Genomic DNA, 18,682 nt, shown 5'->3' on the forward strand with positions numbered 1-18,682 from the left:
GGGCTCTAGAGGGTTTTCTTGAGCCTCCGGGAGGGTGAAAATGGCCTCCCCAGGCTCCAAAGGCCCTCTGGAACTTCCTGAACTTCTAGTAGGTGCATTTTTCTCCTTCTCCGAGCCTCCACGCACGCCCTGCACTTACCTGCATTCAAAACAGGCCGCATGGGGACTCCTGGGAGGGGCGGGAGGGGCGAGGCCAGCCAGGAGTGGTATTTGGGGGTTCTCCAAACTGCACATAATCTTAGCTAGGGGTTCTGCCAAACCCCTGCGAACCCCTAGCAGCCCACCCCTGGTTGCAATCCTCCTTAATGTTTGAAATTCATATATCAGAGTGGGAGTGAGAAATCCCCCTTGATTTTCACTTTCTCCTGTTGATTCATTATTTCTCCAGAGCAGTTGAGATCAACTGGTGGAAGCAAAAGTCAATGGGGAAGCCAGATTCACTTAACAACCAAGTTACTAAATTGACAACTGCAGTTATTCACTTAACAACCGTGGCAAGAAAGATTGGGAAAAAATGGGGCAAAACTCACTTTAACCACTGTCTCGATTAGCAACAGAAACGGGCTCAATTGTGGTCCTAAATCAAGAAATAACTGTAAGGAGTTTTATTTTAGAAAGGTACTTTGGTAAACAAAGTGAAAATAATGATCAACCTTTCTTAATAACCTAAAAGGCAATTTAAGTTACCAATAGAAGGGAATACTTGTAGCTCAGGGTTAAACTGTGGGGTCCTTGTGCTCTCTGAGCTGGGAGGTTTTCCTGCTAGCACTGATGATATTTCCTAGTTTGGTAATGAAATGTCTGCAGGAAACCCATCCCGCTCAGAGAGCACCAAGGACCTCACAATTGAAATTATCTTTAGACCAATCTAGGCAATACTGCTCCAGGTATTTCCTCCACAGCAGTGGTGGGTTTCAAAAATTTTTGGGACCTACTCAGTGGGTGTGACCTCCTTTGTGGGAGTGGCTTGCCAGTCATGTGACCTGGTGGGAGTGGCTTGCTGGCCATGTGTTCTCTCTCTCTCTCTCTCTCTCTCTCTCTCTCCCTCCCGTTTTGTCTCTCTGTCCCTTTTTTCTTTTTTTCATCTCTCACTCTTTTTCTTTCTTTTTTCTTTCTTTCTTTCTTTCTTTCTTTCTTTCTTTCTTTCTTTCTTTCTTTCTTTCTTTCTTTCTCTCTCTCTGTCTCTCTGTGTGTGTGTGTGCGCGCGTGTGTGTGTGTAGCAGTGATGGGTTTCAAAAATTTTTGGAACCTCTTCTGTAGGTGTGGCCTGCTTTCCGGGTCCACTGGTGGAACCTCTTCTAACCGGTTTGGTAGATTTGACGAACCGGTTCTACCGAATAGGTGCGAACTGGTAGGAACCCACCTCTGCTCCACAGATTCTGAATGAAAAAATATCCCAGGCAAATAATTGGGGTCAGGGGGAATGCAGCAATAGTGTTTGCCTCCTGGATTTAGAAATATTATTAGTGAATGATCAAACATTTTGAATGCACATGTCCCTATCGTTTTCTCATTTTGCGGAAAATAGTTTTTGGACCAAAGACGCCATAAAGAAATATACTTTCAGCTTCCTCTTAAGCCATTCCCATCACACAATTTCCTTTGGCCTGGAAAAAACTTTGGCAGAAAACTCAATAGCAATGTAACGCCACGCTAATCTGAATCCAATCCTAATGCTTACATAAGCACCCATATTGAAACGCTTCTTAAATAATTGCTAGCAGAGATGCATGTTTCCTAACATAAACTAAACATTACAAATAAAAGAGGCTTTCCTTTTGAAGCCATATAATGCATTTTGACTTTCATCCTGATTTGTCAAACCAGTGACTCAAGCCGGTTGGGGGAACTTCATCAGCAGATTGCATTGGGCTTTCTTAATGTTCAAGATGAATGGATTCTTGGTGGTTTGCTACATGTTGTCCCTAGTCATTTGGGGGTGGGGGAGGGAACCAGCAGGAATGAAGCACTTTAAAACTATTATGTTCTGTTGCAGGCAGCTTTCATTGTGATGCAGGCAGCAATTGATCTGCAAGAGATTTATAGCTCCATGAAAACAAGGCTGGGACTTTAAAACTGATGTTTAAACATAGGATGACTCTTATATGTAAACATAGAAGGTGTTCTAAGTTATCTTTAACTCAATCTAGGGCAAACTACATCAGCTTCAACCTCAATAATACATGGGTACACAATAGATACAAACTCAAGGTAAACCGCACCAAACTCGATTGCAGAAAATATGACTTCAGCGACAGAGTGGTCAATGCCTGGAATGCACTACATGATACTGTGGTTTCTTCCCCAAACCCCCAGAACTTTAACCTTAGACTGCCTACTGTTGATCTCATCTCATCCTAAGAGGTCTGTAAGCAGCGTGCATAAGTCAGTGGTGGGTTTCAAAAATGATTCGAACCTACTCTGTGGGTGTGGCCTCCTTTGTGGGAGTGGCTTGCTGCCCATGTGACCGGATATGAAGATGCCGATGACACTTGTCAGAACCACCTTAAATTACCTCACACACAGCCCTGGCATGCATAAGAATATGATGTAAACTTGTTTTTTGAAAGGCATCTTTGGTTTGTGTTAAAACAACTTCAACACACGCAATGTTCTGATTGCACCACAAACGCAGTAGTCATCCTTACCTTTCACAGAGGCACTGGGTTTTATAAATATGAGCATGATAGTGTAGAATAATCATATCCAAGGACCAATGGTGGGTTTCAAAAAATTTTGGAACCTCTTCTGTAGGTGTGGCCTGCTTTCCGGGTCCACTGGTGGAACCTCTTCTAACCGGTTCGGTAGATTTGACGAACCGGTTCTACCGAATAGGTGCGAACTGGTAGGAACCCACCTCTGATAAGTGCACCAGCGTGCCTACCGTCCCTGTCCTACTGTCTTTATTTATACATACCCATTTATTGTGTTCATATTTATGTTTATACTTATACCTGTTATCTTGTACATGAGTGACACACTAAATAAATGAATAAATAAACATTACTAAGGACTTTTCCTCAATAGAGTCTGGATGACTCTAGGGATAAATCAACTCAAATTCTACGGATAAATCATTACAAGATCCCATCTTTACATTTTAGTGTTCAGAGGAGATAAGAGAAGTATTAAAAGGGAAAAAAAGGAATGATGATAAAAAAATACCTTGCAGTTAATCCAGCAGGGATTGTTAATCCCAATTTATTAAAGAAGTTAAACTATGTCTAAGACATGAAGGATAGTTCTGATTCTTGTTGCTCACCACTGAAGCAGCAGTGTGATTTCAAGTTGAACTTTGAAATATTTGTTCAAGGAGTCATGCAAACATCTGCACATTAATTCAGAAGTGAGGATCACTGCATTTATGTTCAGATTTATGCAATCTTTCTATCCTGGCCATATTTTTTACAGAGGCACAATTGAGAGCGTCTTAACAAACTGTCTGGCTTGGTGGCAGCAGTGCCTCAGATAGAAAGTCCATACAGAGAGTGGTAAGGACAGCTGAGAAGATCATAAGAAGCTCGCTTCCCGTTATTCAGGATACTGTTTATAAACTCAATGTGCTTAGAGTTCAAGGTATTGTTAGAGACCCCATACACCCACTTCAAAGCCTGTTTTTGTTGCTCACCTCTGGGAGGAGGTTTCTAAGTATTTCTAGCAGGATTACCAGACTCTGTAACAGCTTTGTTCCCTATGCCATCCGTCCAGTAAACTCACAAGATTCATTTTTCTTGCCATGTTGAGGTATAAATCTGAACTAGACACTGTATTTATATGTATGTATGTATGTATGTATGTATGTATGTATGTATGTATGTATTTATGTATTTATGTATTTATGTATTTATGTATTTATGTATTTATGTATTTATGTATTTATTTATTTATTTATTTATTTATTTATTTATTTATTTATTTATTTATTTATATTTTGTAGTGAATATTGGAGGTGGTGACCCTTTGAGAGCTGTATGCAACGAAATTTCACTTTAATGTATGCCGAAGAGCAGTGGTGGGTTTCAAAAGTTTTTAGGACCTCTTCTGTAGACGTGGCCTGCTTTGTGAGAGTGGCTTGCCGGCCATGTGACTGGGTGGAGTGGCTTGCCAGCCATGTGACTGGGTGGGCATGGCCAATTTGTAAAATGTGGTGAAATTCACTAAACAACCCTCTTGCTTAGCAACCAAAATGTTGACTCAGAAACTCTGATATTTAAAGCACGCAAGTCTTAAAGCTGTCAATTTACAAGACCCTTGCACCCCTAACCCTTTAGAAAAAAAAACCTCAGGGTGTTCAAACTTGACTGCTTTAAGACCTGTGGACTTCAACTCCCAGAATTCCTCCTCCAGTCATTTTGGCTCAGGAACGCTGGCATTGAAGTGTGCAAGTCTTAAAGCTGTCAAGTTACAAGATCCTCGCATCCCTAACCCTTTAGAAAAAAACCTGGTTCTAAACGGCACGGTAGATTTGTAGAACCTCTTCTATAGAAGAGGTTAGAACTGGCAGGAATCCACCCCTGCCGACGAGTCTACATTCAACGTGACAATAAAGCTATAAAGTTAGAGTTAAATTAATCTTATTTATCAGTATGTACACTGCCAACTGAGTAAGGGAGCTTATTTTAGAGTAACTCTGCATCAGATTCTGCTACCAGGTCTTGTTTCATTCATTATATTACTCATTGCAAGGGTCCCTTGGCATCTCACTGCTTGTTGGGTCTTGCATTTGGGTTAGGTCATGTGTCACGTAGAGTTTACCATGACAGATTTTGGAGCCTGCCGGATTCCGTGTCAAGTGTTGTAAAGATTCACGCTATATATAGATAGCCCTATCGTGTTTCTTTTTTTGTTGTTGCTGTTTTAACACCATTCTAATAATAGTACAAGCAGCATGGAGTAACATAAAGTTGCTTTGTATACCAAGTTTTATATAGCCAAGGAATGAGTACAATATTTTGGATTCTATTCCCCAAAAAACGTCGTGGATCAAATCCAAAGTTCTCACTCAGGGCACAAAGGACCATGCTCAAATTATGATATTCTGAACACATTATGCAAAACAATGTAGCCCTCTGGAGCAGTCTATAATTTTGGGGAAGGAAAGAGATAATTCAGCTGCCAGTGGATGGAGATTGTTATAGCAGTGATAGGATCACTGGTGCAAGTTCTGAAGACCAGCTTGGGGACCCAGTTCCTGGAGATAATCTACGTATAGGTGTATTGTTAGAAGCTAACACCAACCTGATGGCATGCAATCAACCTGTTTGCAACACTTTAAAATTACTCAGTGTTTTCCCAGGATCCATGTGGCCACTAAAGAGGGTCATTATAAGATTTCTAGAGAAGATATGGGTGCTTTAAAGAGTTGTAGACTGGTGATAAGCTTGCTTTTCCAGATGTACTGAAGTACCTAGAAGTTTAGAAATAGATCTATACTAGTCTCCCTTTATTTATTTATCAGCACAAATAAAAACACAAATATAACAAAGGCAACAGTAAAAATATTGGGTTTCTGTCGTGATGGACTCTTGTGACGAGCCGATTGACAGATGTTGGAAGTAGTTAGCTTCCTCCCATAATTGGGGCTTACCAGGGGTTGTGACACTAATATATATATATATATATATATATATATATATATATATATATATATGTGTGTGTGTGTGTGTGTGTGTGTGTGTGTGTGTGTGTGTGTGTGTGTGTGTGTATTTAGTGTTACAACCCCTGGTATGCCCAAATATGGGAGGAAGCAGACTGCTTCCTTTCTTTGTCTATCGGCTCATCACAAGAGACTATCACGACAGAAAGCCATTATTTTTACTGTTGCCTTTGTATTACATATTAAGCAGTTGTGTTAACCACTAAGCCACAAGGTTCTCCTCCTTTATCAGCTGAGCCAGGGAAATAGGTATGTATTTAGAGTTACAACCCCTGGTATGCCCAAATATGGGAGGAAGCAGACTGCTTCCTTTCTCTGTCTATCGGCTTGTCACAAGAGACAATCACGACAGAAAGCCATTATTTTTACTGTTGCCTTTGTTACATTTGTGTTGCATTTGTGCTGATGAATAAATAAAGGGAGACTAGTATAGATCTATTTCAAGCTATTTAGCTCTTAAGCTGATAAAGGAGGAGAACCTTGTGGCTTAGTGGTTAACACAACTGCTTAATATGTAATACAGCACAGGTTCAAATCCCAGTAAGGGTATGGCTAGCTGATGAGAGCTAAATAGCTTGAAATAGATCTATACTAGTCTCCCTTTATTTATTTATCAGCACAAATGCAACACATATACATACATACATATATGTGTGTGTGTGTGTGTGTGTTGCATTTGTGCTGATAATATATATACAAAATCGTATGTGTGTGTGTGTGTGTGTGTGTCTGTGTGTGTGTGTGCGTGTGTATACACGAAATTGTACTTGACCTAAATCCCCATGTTTCCTCATGTATGTTTGGGCCACTGGTATTTTTAAAGGAAGATACTCTATTCTATGTACTTTAAGCCTGAGTTGTCATATTCACAAATATGGACAACTGTCAAGCATGGAAAGGGAAGGAAAAAAGAGATCATCAAGTAAAAGTAGACACTATAGGTAGTCCTTGACTTATTGTTAAGCAGTTTGGTCATCAAGTGAAGTATCACATGGCAACACCTGATTTTGCTGTCTTTTTTTGCCGTGGTCGTTATGTGATTCACTGTGGTCATTAACTGAGATATCATGTCCCTGCAACGTGCGACCTTCCCTGCCATCTTCTCTATCAACTTCTTGTTGGAAGTTGGCTGGGAAGTTCACAAATGGCAACCACATGACTAGAGGACACTGCAATTGTTATAAATGTGTGATGATTGCCAACTGTCCAAATCATTATCAATCAACCAAGGGGGAGGCTCACGTGATTATATAGTAAGTCCCTTGTTTCACCTCTGTTGTAATGTTGAATGGTCAGTAAACGAATGGTAAAGGTAAAGGTTCCCCTAGCACATACATGCTAGTCATTCCTGACTCTAGGGGGCAGTGCTCATCTCCGTTTCAAAGCCGAAGAGTCAGCGCTGTCCAAAGACATCTCTGTAGTCATGTGGCTGGCATGACTAAACACCAAAGGCACACAGAATGCTGTTACCTTCCCACCAAAGGTGGTCCCTATTTTTCTACTTGCATTTTTACATGCTTTTGAACTGCTAGGTTGGCAGAAGCTGGGACAAGTAATGGGAGCTCACTCTGTTGTTACAGCGCTAGAGATTCATACTGCCAAACTGCTGACCTTCCTGATCGACAAACTCAGCGTCTTAGCCACTGAGCCACCGCATCCCTTACTTCTTGTATAGTACTGTGCTAATAACTAACTTTATATTTTTAATCAGGATAAATTCCTCATCAAAATGGTTGCATTGCCAACAATCAGTTTACTCTGACAAAGCGATTAATGTTGTGTTCAATTTCTGAAATGACTTTTCTTTGCAAACATTTCCTTTTTATTATTTTCATGATTCTTTGGTATATATATTTTTTTCTTTTCAACTTCCCAGTAGTGTTTTCGAACATACTTTATTGTGGAATATGGTAGAAGACGGTACTTAAAACAGTTTTCTGTTTTAAGATGTTCCAGTGCTTTCAAATTTCCCTTGTTGTCCTCATTTTCTGATCTGAAAAAGCTGAATGGAAGAATTTCCCGTACGTTGCTTTCCCTTAAGATTTAACTGAAGCATCAAAAGCCAAGGAGCCTTCAGACCATTAGAAGGATGACTGAACAAAATTTCAGGCCACCCCATTGATGAATAAGTTCATGAATGCCAAATTGTACCCATGAGGATTTTTTTTTTAAATTCTCCATCTTTGAAAGCAACTTCAAAGCAACAAGCTCTCTTTCCCTGAATTGAAAGCGAATTGGTAGAAAATGTTATGGAGATGTTTTCCCTTTGGCACCAAAAGGAATTCTATGAACCCCCCACCCAGTCCTTCCAGGTATTTCAGTCAAAATTCCCACCATCCCTGATTATTGGCTAATGAGAGGCTAAGAGTGATGGCCTGAAACCATCTGGAAGGCATCACATTGTCCTAACTTAGAGGTCACCACTGTGGGAAACTAACCAAGGATGCGGAATAGTTCATAGAAGCAGGAATTCATATAAATCAAATAAAGTAATCCTCGATGAAATGGGATTTTTAAAGTCTTTCATTACTGTTATTTTGGATCTCCCATTTTGCAACGTTAATTATTTTCCCACAAGAAAATAAGGAGAGTAGAGCCAGTGTGTTGGTTTTATTGAGTATGGCCAATGGTTTCGATTGTCCAACAAACTGCACCTCACATGAACTGGGATTCATCTATATGTCCTGCCTATCCTAGCACAAAGTAAGCCCACTAAGGACAGGAATCATAGCCGCATTCTCAATACACATCTCTGTTTTGATAGCCACCTGCACCTCTCTCTTCTTGTTTCACAGCAAAGTTATATTTTCTACTTACCTGTTCTGACCTAAGCTTCCCAGCAGCACAAACTCAGCCCAATAAACCCCTTATTTAATTTACAGTCACAGACCTTATCTGGCTTGGAGAGCTGCCAGGCAAATATCTTCAAAACTTGACAAGGAGTCTTGGAGAGTCACGAACCAATTAAGTGAACTAATTGTCTCCTGCAAACTCCACTCCCATTTCGCTCCTCTTTTATTTCCTCTGGGAGGGGCCATTCATCGTCCACCTGTGGCCTTACTCCCAAGTCGACCCCTGTTCTTTAGCCATTCCCTTCGTCTGGCAACTCTGCACATTGGTGCACTGGGAACAGGCTCCAGCTGTTCGTCTGCCTCACTGATGTCTGATTATGAAGGCAGCTGATAACTGGCATACGGCTCTGGCCCCCTCTCTGCCTCTGACACAGAGCCTTCCTCAGAGCCTTCCCCAGACTCCAGGACTGGCCCATCTTCCTCCCCAACCTCCTCACTGTCTGAATCTGCTGCCAGCTCCGGTGGCTGTTGGCGGGCCACAACACTACTTTGAATTTCTGGTCACTGGTCTCTCCATCCATTTTATCCCAGGCTCTGTACAGACTGCTTCCCACAACCTTCTAAAGGGTCTTTCTCATAATGGAGTGGCGAGATACTTTATGATAAATGCCCATAGCCTTTGGCGACCCAAAAGAAATGTGCTCCAGAATTGGTTACTTTTTAAATTTCTTCTGAGAGAAACTTCTCACATTGATAGGAGTGGTGGTTATCATCCAAGAAACTTCTCATCCAAAAAACATCTTCAGTTCTGAAGAAGAACTGAAGAAGCTTCTTGGATGAGAAGTGAAAAGTCTTCAAGAAAAAAACAAAGAAAATTCAGTTATCTCTTCAAAAAGCGCCTTTGGGACAAAATGAGGGATGGCTCCTAAAAGTGGCAAATTTCCAATTATTTGTAACTAAACAGTGGGAAGAAGTGTGAAACAGCTTTAACACTCTAAATCAGTGGTCCATGGACCACTGATGGTCAATGAGAAAATGTTGGTGGTCTGCAGAAAAATTATTTGCATTTTTTATATTGCACTAAATACTATTTATCTTTTGAAAACATTCATAGCAGTGGTCCGTGGGATTTAAAATTATGAATTTAGTGGCCCTGAAGTCCGAAAAGTTGGTGATCCCTGCTCTAAATTGTGTGTGTGTGTGTGTGTGTGTGTGTGTGTGTGTGTGTGTTGCTCATTGGAATACTTGTTTTGTAACCTTAAGCCTCCTTTTAATTAATACTCTAACGAGTATCTCAGATTCTTGGTCTTTAGGTCAACTATTTCCATCCTAGACTGCAAAGCGGGAAGCCGATCCCTCAGTTGTTTTACTAAGTAACCCACTTTGTGCTTCTATTAAGCCACAGCGCAGTATTTACAATTCTCTTTTTTTGGTTTTTACAGATGCATTGTGAGAGGTTTATATGCATCCTGAGAATTCTTGGAACGACCCTATTCGGAGTATCTCTTCTGCTGGGAATTTCAGCTGCTTATATCGTGGGCTACCAGTTTATCCAAACAGACAACTATTATTTCTCCTTTGGGCTCTATGGTGCTATTCTGGCATCCCACCTTATCATCCAAAGCTTATTTGCCTTTCTGGAGCACCGTAAAATGCGCCGATCCCTCGAGACGCCAATCAAGCTGAACAAAACTGTTGCCCTTTGCATTGCTGCCTACCAAGAAGACCCAGACTACTTAAAGAAATGTTTACTTTCCGTGAAGAGGCTCACCTACCCTGGAATTAAGTTGATTATGGTAATCGATGGGAATTCTGAAGATGATGTTTACATGATGGACATTTTTAGTGAAATCATGGGCAGGGATAAATCTGCGACTTACATCTGGAGGAATAACTTTCATCAGCGAGGCCCCAACGAGACGGAAGAGTCCCATAGAGAAAGCATGCAACATGTCACTCAGCTGGTCCTGTCCAACAAGAGTGTCTGCATCATGCAAAAATGGGGTGGAAAAAGGGAAGTCATGTACACAGCCTTCAAAGCACTGGGGAGAAGCGTGGATTATGTGCAGGTAGGTCTAAAACGTCCTCCCTCGTTGCCAAATAAAACACACGTCCCAAGAAAGCCGGTCTTGTATATTTTGAGCTGCTTGCAGCCCAACCCATCCTGTCCCTTATGCAAACAGTCTGCCTCTTTCTCTCTCCATTGGAAAAACAGCAGAGCCGTTGAAAAAGCTGGACTTCTTGAAATAGTTAAGATGATCAGATGGTACATAAGGACAGGGAGGAGAGCTCAGACAGGGAGGGTGAAAGCTCGCCATCAGGTTTAGTGATGGTAATTACTTAATGAATTAATCTAGAGAGAGAGAGAGAGAGACTCTGGGGCATTTGGTTCCACGTTGCCCCAGTAGCTTCCCTGAAGGACTTTTTCAGGGTAGTAGAAGGTGACACACAACTCTACCAATTGCTTCACAAGCTGCATTATTCTCTGTTCCAGACAGTGGTCAGGGAAGTGTTTCCACCTGTAGTTGCCTGAATTTGATTGCCTTCCATTGCTAAGTTGGCACAGGCCTCGATAGAGTCTGTGGCACTGTGAACCAACCAACTCTGGTTTGTTTGACTGGGTTTTTAGCAATAGCAATAGCAGTTAGACTTATATACCGCTTCATAGGGCTTTCAGCCCTCTCTAAGCGGTTTACAGAGTCAGCATATCGCCCCCACAGTCTGGGTCCTCATTTCACCCACCTCGGAAGGATGGAAGGCTGAGTCAACCTTGAGCCGGTGAGATTAGAACCGCTGAACTGCAGATAACAGTCAGCTGAAGTGGCCTGCAGTACTGCACCCTAACCACTACGCCAACTCGGCTCTTTCCTTTTTCATCTAAAGAACTTCTACTCTAACGCTCTGTTTGTGTTGATAGCCATATTGCAAAGATGATTGTTTGGTTGCTCTTAAAGCTTAAATATTATCAAGCATGGCTGCATATGGTGCAGACCTCTACTCTTCAGCCAGTAGCTAAGTATTCTGTCAGCAGAAAACAGCAAGGAGTACTCTCCTCTTTTCCATGGGCCTTATCGGTTGAGTTCACACAACTCAGCTAAGCTGGGTTGCTATAATATGGGGGTTAACATGCTGTGCAAAGTCAGAGCAGTTTATAAACAATGCTTTATCGCTTAGGGGCTCTGTGGTTAAGTTTATAAACGATGCGTTAGTGTTTAGGGGCTCTGTGGTTAAGATGCTATGGCTTGTTGGATGGAAAGCCGGCAACTCAGGTTTGAATGCCACATGACAGGGTGAGCTCCCGTCCTTGCCCAGCTCCTGCCAACCTAGCAGTGTGAAAGCATGAAAATGAAAATAGATAAATAGGTGCCACTTTGGTGGGAAGGTAACCGTGCTCATGCTGGCCTCATGGCAGCATAAATTAATGACCTTGAAACGGAGATGGGCACCACCCCCTACAGTCAGCAATGATTCGCAAGGACTCCGATGGTCAATATGGTTACTAACTAAACCAGGTGTGCAGGTATTTTTCTGCATTAAACATTGCCCTTGGTACATAAGTATCATTTGGCATAGCAGTGGCATGCAACGGAGGTAGCCAGAGCAAAACCAAATTTGATTTCATTTCAGTTGCAATGCAGTGGCACCGAATTACAACTCATCAGAGAGAATATGATTATCTTTTTAGCTGCGGGTTTAATACGTTTCCTCTTCACACTAACTATGTAAATTTGTTGTTTGAGAATTTTTGAGGACTGCGCACTTATGGGGGCCCTAATGTGGCCCTGAGGTCTCAAATTAAATACTTCACAAAAACTGTGGTCTTTGAGCTGCTGTACAGATGCAGTATTCGGGGTCACGTTCCGGCGTTGACGTTGAATGCAAACAGAGAGTCAGTTTGTTTGGTGAAAAACTTTATCTCTATCTAATATTACGTGATAAGCCAGCACTAAATGACAATGATACAAAGGTAAGCAAATCCAAGTCAGTTCTAACCAAGTTAACACCGTCACTCATATATATATATATGAGTGAAATATAACAAATGTAACAAAAAGGCAACAGTAAAAAAAAAAAATTGGGTTTCTGTCTGGATGGTCTCTTGTGACGAGCCGAAGACAGAGAGTGGAAGTGTGACCTTCCTCCCATATTTGGGCATACCAGGGGTTGTGACTTTAAATATATACCTCTCACCCTGGCTGGCTGATAAGGAGTCGAGCTCTGTAGCTCAATGGTTAACACATCTGCCTGAGAGGCAATAGAGCACAGGTTCGATTCCCAACAAGGGTGTGGCTAGCTGATGAGAGCTAAATAGCTTGAAATAGATCTATACTAGTCTCCCTTTATTTATTTATCAGCATAAATATAACATATATATATATATATATATATATATATATGTATGTATGTATGTATGTATGTATGTATGTATGTCTGTCTGTCTGTCTGTCTGTCTGTCTGTCTGTCTGTCTGTCTGTCTGTCTGTCTGTCTGTCGGTAGGTAGGTAGGTAGGTAGGTAGGTAGGTAGAGAGATAGAGAGATAGAGAGATAGAGAGAGAGATAGAGATAGAGGTAGGTAGGTAGGTAGGTAGGTAGGTAGGTAGGTAGGTAGGTAGGTAGGTAGGTAGGTAGATAGATGGAGATGGAGATGGAGATGGAGATAGATAGATAGATACCATTACCCCACCCAGCTCCACCCACAGTTCCACCCAGATAACACCCACCCACCATCACCAATCCCCATGACCCACACCCTCAGCCACACCCTCACTCAGTGTCATCATAGCCTCCTTCCTGGTTAGCCACATCCAAGCAGAAGAGTTACGTCAGAGTAGGCAGTTGCACCCAAGTAGAAGAGTTACATCATAGTAGGCAGTTGCACCTGAGTAGAAGAGTTACATCAGAGTAGGCAGTTGCACCCAAGTAGAAGAGTTACTCTGCAGAGCGGTGAGAGAAGCCTTACAGAGCCACATGCAGCTACAGGCACCGCCAACATCAGAGAGTCAACATCAACGCGGCAGTGTTGGTGGGGTGTAAACATGGCCGAGCGGGCATGGCGGTGGACGGGCTCCCCCCTGAATGGCAGCCCGAGGGCTGACATTCGGTTTGAGGCTGCCTTCTACTGGCTAGTCAGTTTAAAGATGAAAAACTGTAAGAAGAACGAACAGGATTTTACTCTAGGTAGTATGCAGTTAACATAGTGAAACGATGCCCAGCTATAGGTAGTATATAGTCAACTTTGTGAAAATTGTGCCTATCAAACAATCTGTCTACAGTAATCTTTGACTTACAATGGTGACTTGATTTATGATCTTGGGGCCAATTGTGACCTGGATTTAAAGTTCCAACAGTTCGTCCTTCCCACAGTCACATGAGCAAACTTCGGGCGCTTGGTAACATGGCTACATTCATGGTTGTTTGCAGAGTCCTATGGAAATGTGACTGCATTTTATGACAGTTTTGGCAAAACCCAGCACTTATTTCCACTTTTTGGTAAAACCACGCCCATAGCAAACCATCAGTTCTCTTAGTGCGTGACCCGTCAAAACCGCGCTCGACTAAACCGCGCCCGATTAAACCGCGTCGCTGACGTCATCAACAGGGTGACAACAGCCAGCGCGGAGAAAGAAGGGCGCTTTAAATAGCGCTTTGAAAGCAAGCCGATTCAACTTAAGGTAAGGGTTAGGTTTAGGGTTAGGTTTAGGGTTAGGTTTAGGGTTAGGTTTAGGGTTAGGTTTAGGGTTAGGATTAGGTTTAGAGTTAGGTTAAGGGTTAGGTTTAGGGTTAGGATTAGGATTAGGTTTAGGGAGGTTAGGTTTAGGTTTAGGGGTTAATTTTAGGTTTAGAGTTTACAGCGTGCTTCTGTCTCCACGCTGTTGTCGCCCTGTTGATGACGTCAGCGACGCGGTTTAGTCGGACGCGGTTTAGTCGAGCGCGATTTTGTGGTGGAACCCTCTTAGTGAATATGCTGATCCAATTAACTGCTGCAAAAAAAGTCACATGACTGACCCATTTTTCCAATCATGATGGCCAGATTCCATTATGGTTGTAAGTTGAGGACTATCTGCAAAACACCCCTAATCACATTTATAAATTTGGATCCTGTTTTTTTAGAATGAAATCGCCATCATTAGACATTATATGTAATACTAGGAGTTGCTTTTTAGGAAAAATACCCCCAATATGGGAAATAAGAACCTACAGCTAGAATCTTAATATGTCAAGATTGCAGTTTGCTTTTGCAGTTACAACTTTGTTTAGAATTACCATTTCTTCTCTTTGAATAGAAGTTTACTTCTCAATATTTACTGCTTGGAACATAAGGAAGAGGAAGGCATTATGCTCATTTCTCACTTTTTGCTTCTCAGAAAACATCTGATTGGCTACTGTGGAAATGGGTAGAACTTTAGGCTGAGTCAGCAAAGGTTTTTATTTATTTTTTCCTGATATTTGATTTCCCTCATATCTTCGGTCAGTAATGGTATTCTATTTTCTTCACTACCAGTTCGATAGCGGGAGCGCGCTGCCTGCACACTCGCTTCATTTGCCTGCAGCATGTCTGGGCATGCGCAGAACTTTCTGCGCATGCGCAAACGTGCCTTGATGATGTCTGGCTGGGTGGGCGGAGCCTCACGCTGCTGCCACTACCGGTTCACTCAAACCGATGCAAACCGGCAGCTTACCACATCTGCCTTCGGTCTGCTATCACAAGTGGAAGTTCAGATGCTCCACAGAGCCACAGGGGATAGTTTATATATTTTACTTGTTTATTTGTATTTATTTATACTCCACCTTTATTATTTTGAAAAGTAACTGAAGGTGGCAAAGGTATCCAATATTACTTCCCTTTATTTTCCCCACAACAGCAACCCTGTAAGGTTTATTGGGCTGAGAGAGTAATTGGTCCAAGTCATCCAGTTGGCTTTCATGATTAAGGCAGTGTTACGTACCGACGTACGTTGTTAAATTTACATGTTTTCACATGCTCACCAGGGATTGGTTGCCCAAACCGCGGGAAGTTTAAACAACTGTCATTGGCTGGCTGGGCTGATGGAGCTCCTTAATTTACATGTTTTCACATGCTCACCAGGGATTGGTTGCCCAAACCGTGGGAAATTTAAACAACTGTCATTGGCCAGCTGGTCTGCCGGAGCTCCTTAAAAGGCGAACTCCAGCAGCCCAGCTGGCAGAGCGTAATCACTTACTCTTGCAATAAAAAGTGCTGAAACTCACTCACGCCTCTCGCCTGCTGCTTCTTGCTGATCTAACACTGGTGACGAAGGACAAAGGGACCCGAGAACCCTCGTTGGACAAGCAGCCATTTCGCATAAGGACCAAGACCCTGCACCATAGCACAAGATGGCATCACAAGCATCCCCTGCACCAGCAATCTTCGACCTACAGATAGAGGATTGGCACACATACATGGGGCGATTCTGGATGTTCCTGGAAGCCAATGACTACCAGCCGGACAATAGGAAGAGGGCATTATTCCTAACTTACTGTGGAACGAAAATCTATAAGATGGCACAGACATTGATTGCCCCAGCAGACCGTTGCATGGACAATCCTACAATGCACCCTGGAAGACCACTATGTGCCATCCGCCGCCCCCATGGTGAGCCAGAATGAGTTTTACCATCGGCGCCAACAGGAAGGCGAGACAGTGAATGATTTCATGGCCAGCCTCTGAGAAATCACGACCTGGTGTGACTTCATCAACCCAGAAGAAATGATGAAGGACTGGATCATCCTAGGAATGAGACACCTCGCCTTGCAAAAGAAACTGCTAATCAGAAGGGGAGTCTCATTCAAGGACGTGATCAAGGAAGCCCGGGCAGCTGAGTCATCTGATAACTCGGCAGTGCATGTAAGGAAAACCAGTGGGGTACACCAAACGTTCAGAGAATCCGACTGGGCATCTGAAATTCTGGAGTATGACGATGAAGGGAACGATGCCGATGACATTCACCGCGTGTACCCAGAGAGGAGACAAAGTGCATGGGACATAGAGGGCAGGCAGCCATGTTGCCCAGGCTGCATGGGATTCCATTCAAGAGCAGCATGCTGTTTCTGGGAAGTCATCTGCCACAGATGCCAGCGGAAAGGCCACATTGCCAAGGCGTGCAGAACATCCCAGCCCATCCCCATCCCATCCAAGACCCACGGCTCCGCAGTGGAGACAAAACAACCCATGACCCAGCCAACAGCAGAATAGGCAGAGAGAGGAACAGTACCAAATCCAGAGGGAGATCCATCACATCACTGTGGGCCACTCAGGTACCCATGAAGGGGAAAACTTCCATGCCATGGTGACCACTGAAGTGGGACCATGTAAGATGGAGCTGGACACAGGATCATACTTTACGATCGTGTCCTGGCAGACCATTAAGAAAGAAGCTCCTCAAATCACCAAACATCTGGCTCAACAACTACCAGGGGAACTGGATCCAATTCCTAGGAAGAATGGAGGTCGAGGTGGTGTTCCATGAATTCCAGGGCCATCTACCTCTCATGGTCATCGCCAACAACTGTCCCTACTGGGAATGGAATGGTTCAAGACCCTGGAGCTAGATATCACCAGCCTGCATCGAATCTCAACCCATGACCTGGATCGGCTACTGGCAGAGTTCATGGATGTCTACAATGGGGGCCTAGGTAAATATACAGGGAAATCCATTTCATTTAACCTAGACCCTCATGTAACCCCCATCAGGTTCAAACCCCGAAGGGTCCTCTTTGCTCTACAGCCCAAGGTGGATGAGCAATTGGACAGACTAATTGCCCAAGGAATCCTCATGCCAACCGACCTCACGGTATGGGAAACCCCAATAGTCACCCCCGTGAAACCAGATGGTTCTGTCTGCCTCTGCATGGATTACAAGTGTACGCTGAATAAGGCCTTACAGCAAAGCGCGTACCTGGTGCCAGTTGTGCAACATCTGTTGCATTCCCTAGGAAGTGGGAAAATATTCGCCAAACTGGACCTGGCCCAGGCATACCAACAATTGCAAATTGTGGACGAAGCCACTCACAGTTTGGAGTCAGTGTAGCCCCAGGACTGTTTCAGTGATTAATGGAGTGGTTACTGCATGGAATTCCAGGGGTATTGCCATACTTTGATGATGTATTCATCTCAGGGGACTCCATAGAGCAGCTGATGGAACATGTGTGCGAGACTTTGGAGAGGTTCAAGGAGAAGTGACTTAAAGTGAACCCAAAGAAATGTAAAATCGGCGTGAGGCAGGTAGAGTTCCTGGGATACCTCATAGATGGGTCTGGCATCCACCCCACCGACAGCAAAGTAAAGGCTGTTCGAAACGCCCCCACCCCAAGGAACAAGACAGAGCTCCAAGCCTTCTTAGGACTATTGAACTTTTATAGTACTTTTTTACAATAGAAGGCCACCGTTGCTGAGCCACTGCACAATCTCCTGGGAAAGACAGCGCCGTGGACCTGGGGACAGAAGGAAGACTGGGCCTTTGCAGCAGTAAAAGAGTTCCTATCCTCCAATAGCGTGCTCATCCAGTTCAACCATACTTTGCCGGTTCGGATCACCTGTGATGCCTCCCCCTTTGAAATTGGAGTGGCCCTCAGCCGTCAGCCCACAACTGACCGCCAAGCAAATGTCTTCAAGGAAAAAAACCAAGAAAGTCCAGTTGCCTCCTGAAAAAGCACCTTTAGGACAACCATGACCTGGATGACTGAGAATCTCTAGAGACTTTTAACGATACAATTTGGGATGAATTCCAGGCCACTGTTATCTAATATTAACAATGCAATTCTCTCTCCATCTATCTTTAAAAGGTTTTTTTCCTATTATCTTTTTTTTCAAGAAAAATAATAATCAAGCACTTAAAAAAAAAAAGACAACAACAACCCCAGCTAGAAGCTGAAGGCTTAGTTCATTCTGAGAACATCTCAGAGGCTCTCTTATGTGAACATATGGTCTTACGTCTCAAAAGAGAAACTCAAAGGTTTGGCAGCGTCTGTGAAAATGGAAAGTTTGTAGTCCTATAAAAACTTGTTAAGAAGCAGGGAGGGAAAGTGGGTTGGGTCAGTAGGAAGATGGAGGGGTGGGAGCCTAGAAATACAAACAAGACAAGTCCTTCAGCCAAGTTCTTTGGCTTCAGCCTCCACAGCTGCATTACCTCACTCAAGGCAAAAGCTTTGTATTTAAAGCCTTGGTGATACTGTTCGCTTAAACATGAATTAGGCCAGGCCAACTCCCCAATTC

At 43.1% G+C, this 18,682-nt stretch overlaps 1 protein-coding gene across 1 annotated transcript in view; it reads left to right on the top strand.

Moving 5' to 3' along the window:
* Positions 1-18,682, top strand: part of HAS2 (hyaluronan synthase 2) — a 54,357-nt gene that overhangs the window by 24,302 nt on the left and 11,373 nt on the right. Inside the window, exon 2 of the mRNA XM_087706732.1 lies at positions 9,891-10,517. Coding sequence (XP_087562858.1) covers positions 9,891-10,517 — 627 coding nt within the window. The remainder of the gene's footprint in view (positions 1-9,890; positions 10,518-18,682) is intronic.

Source organism: Thamnophis sirtalis, unplaced genomic scaffold (genome assembly GCF_051295495.1).
Source record: "Thamnophis sirtalis isolate CommonGarterSnake01/CBP01778 unplaced genomic scaffold, rThaSir2_p1.2 scaffold_2, whole genome shotgun sequence".
Lineage (NCBI taxonomy): Eukaryota > Metazoa > Chordata > Lepidosauria > Squamata > Natricidae > Thamnophis > Thamnophis sirtalis.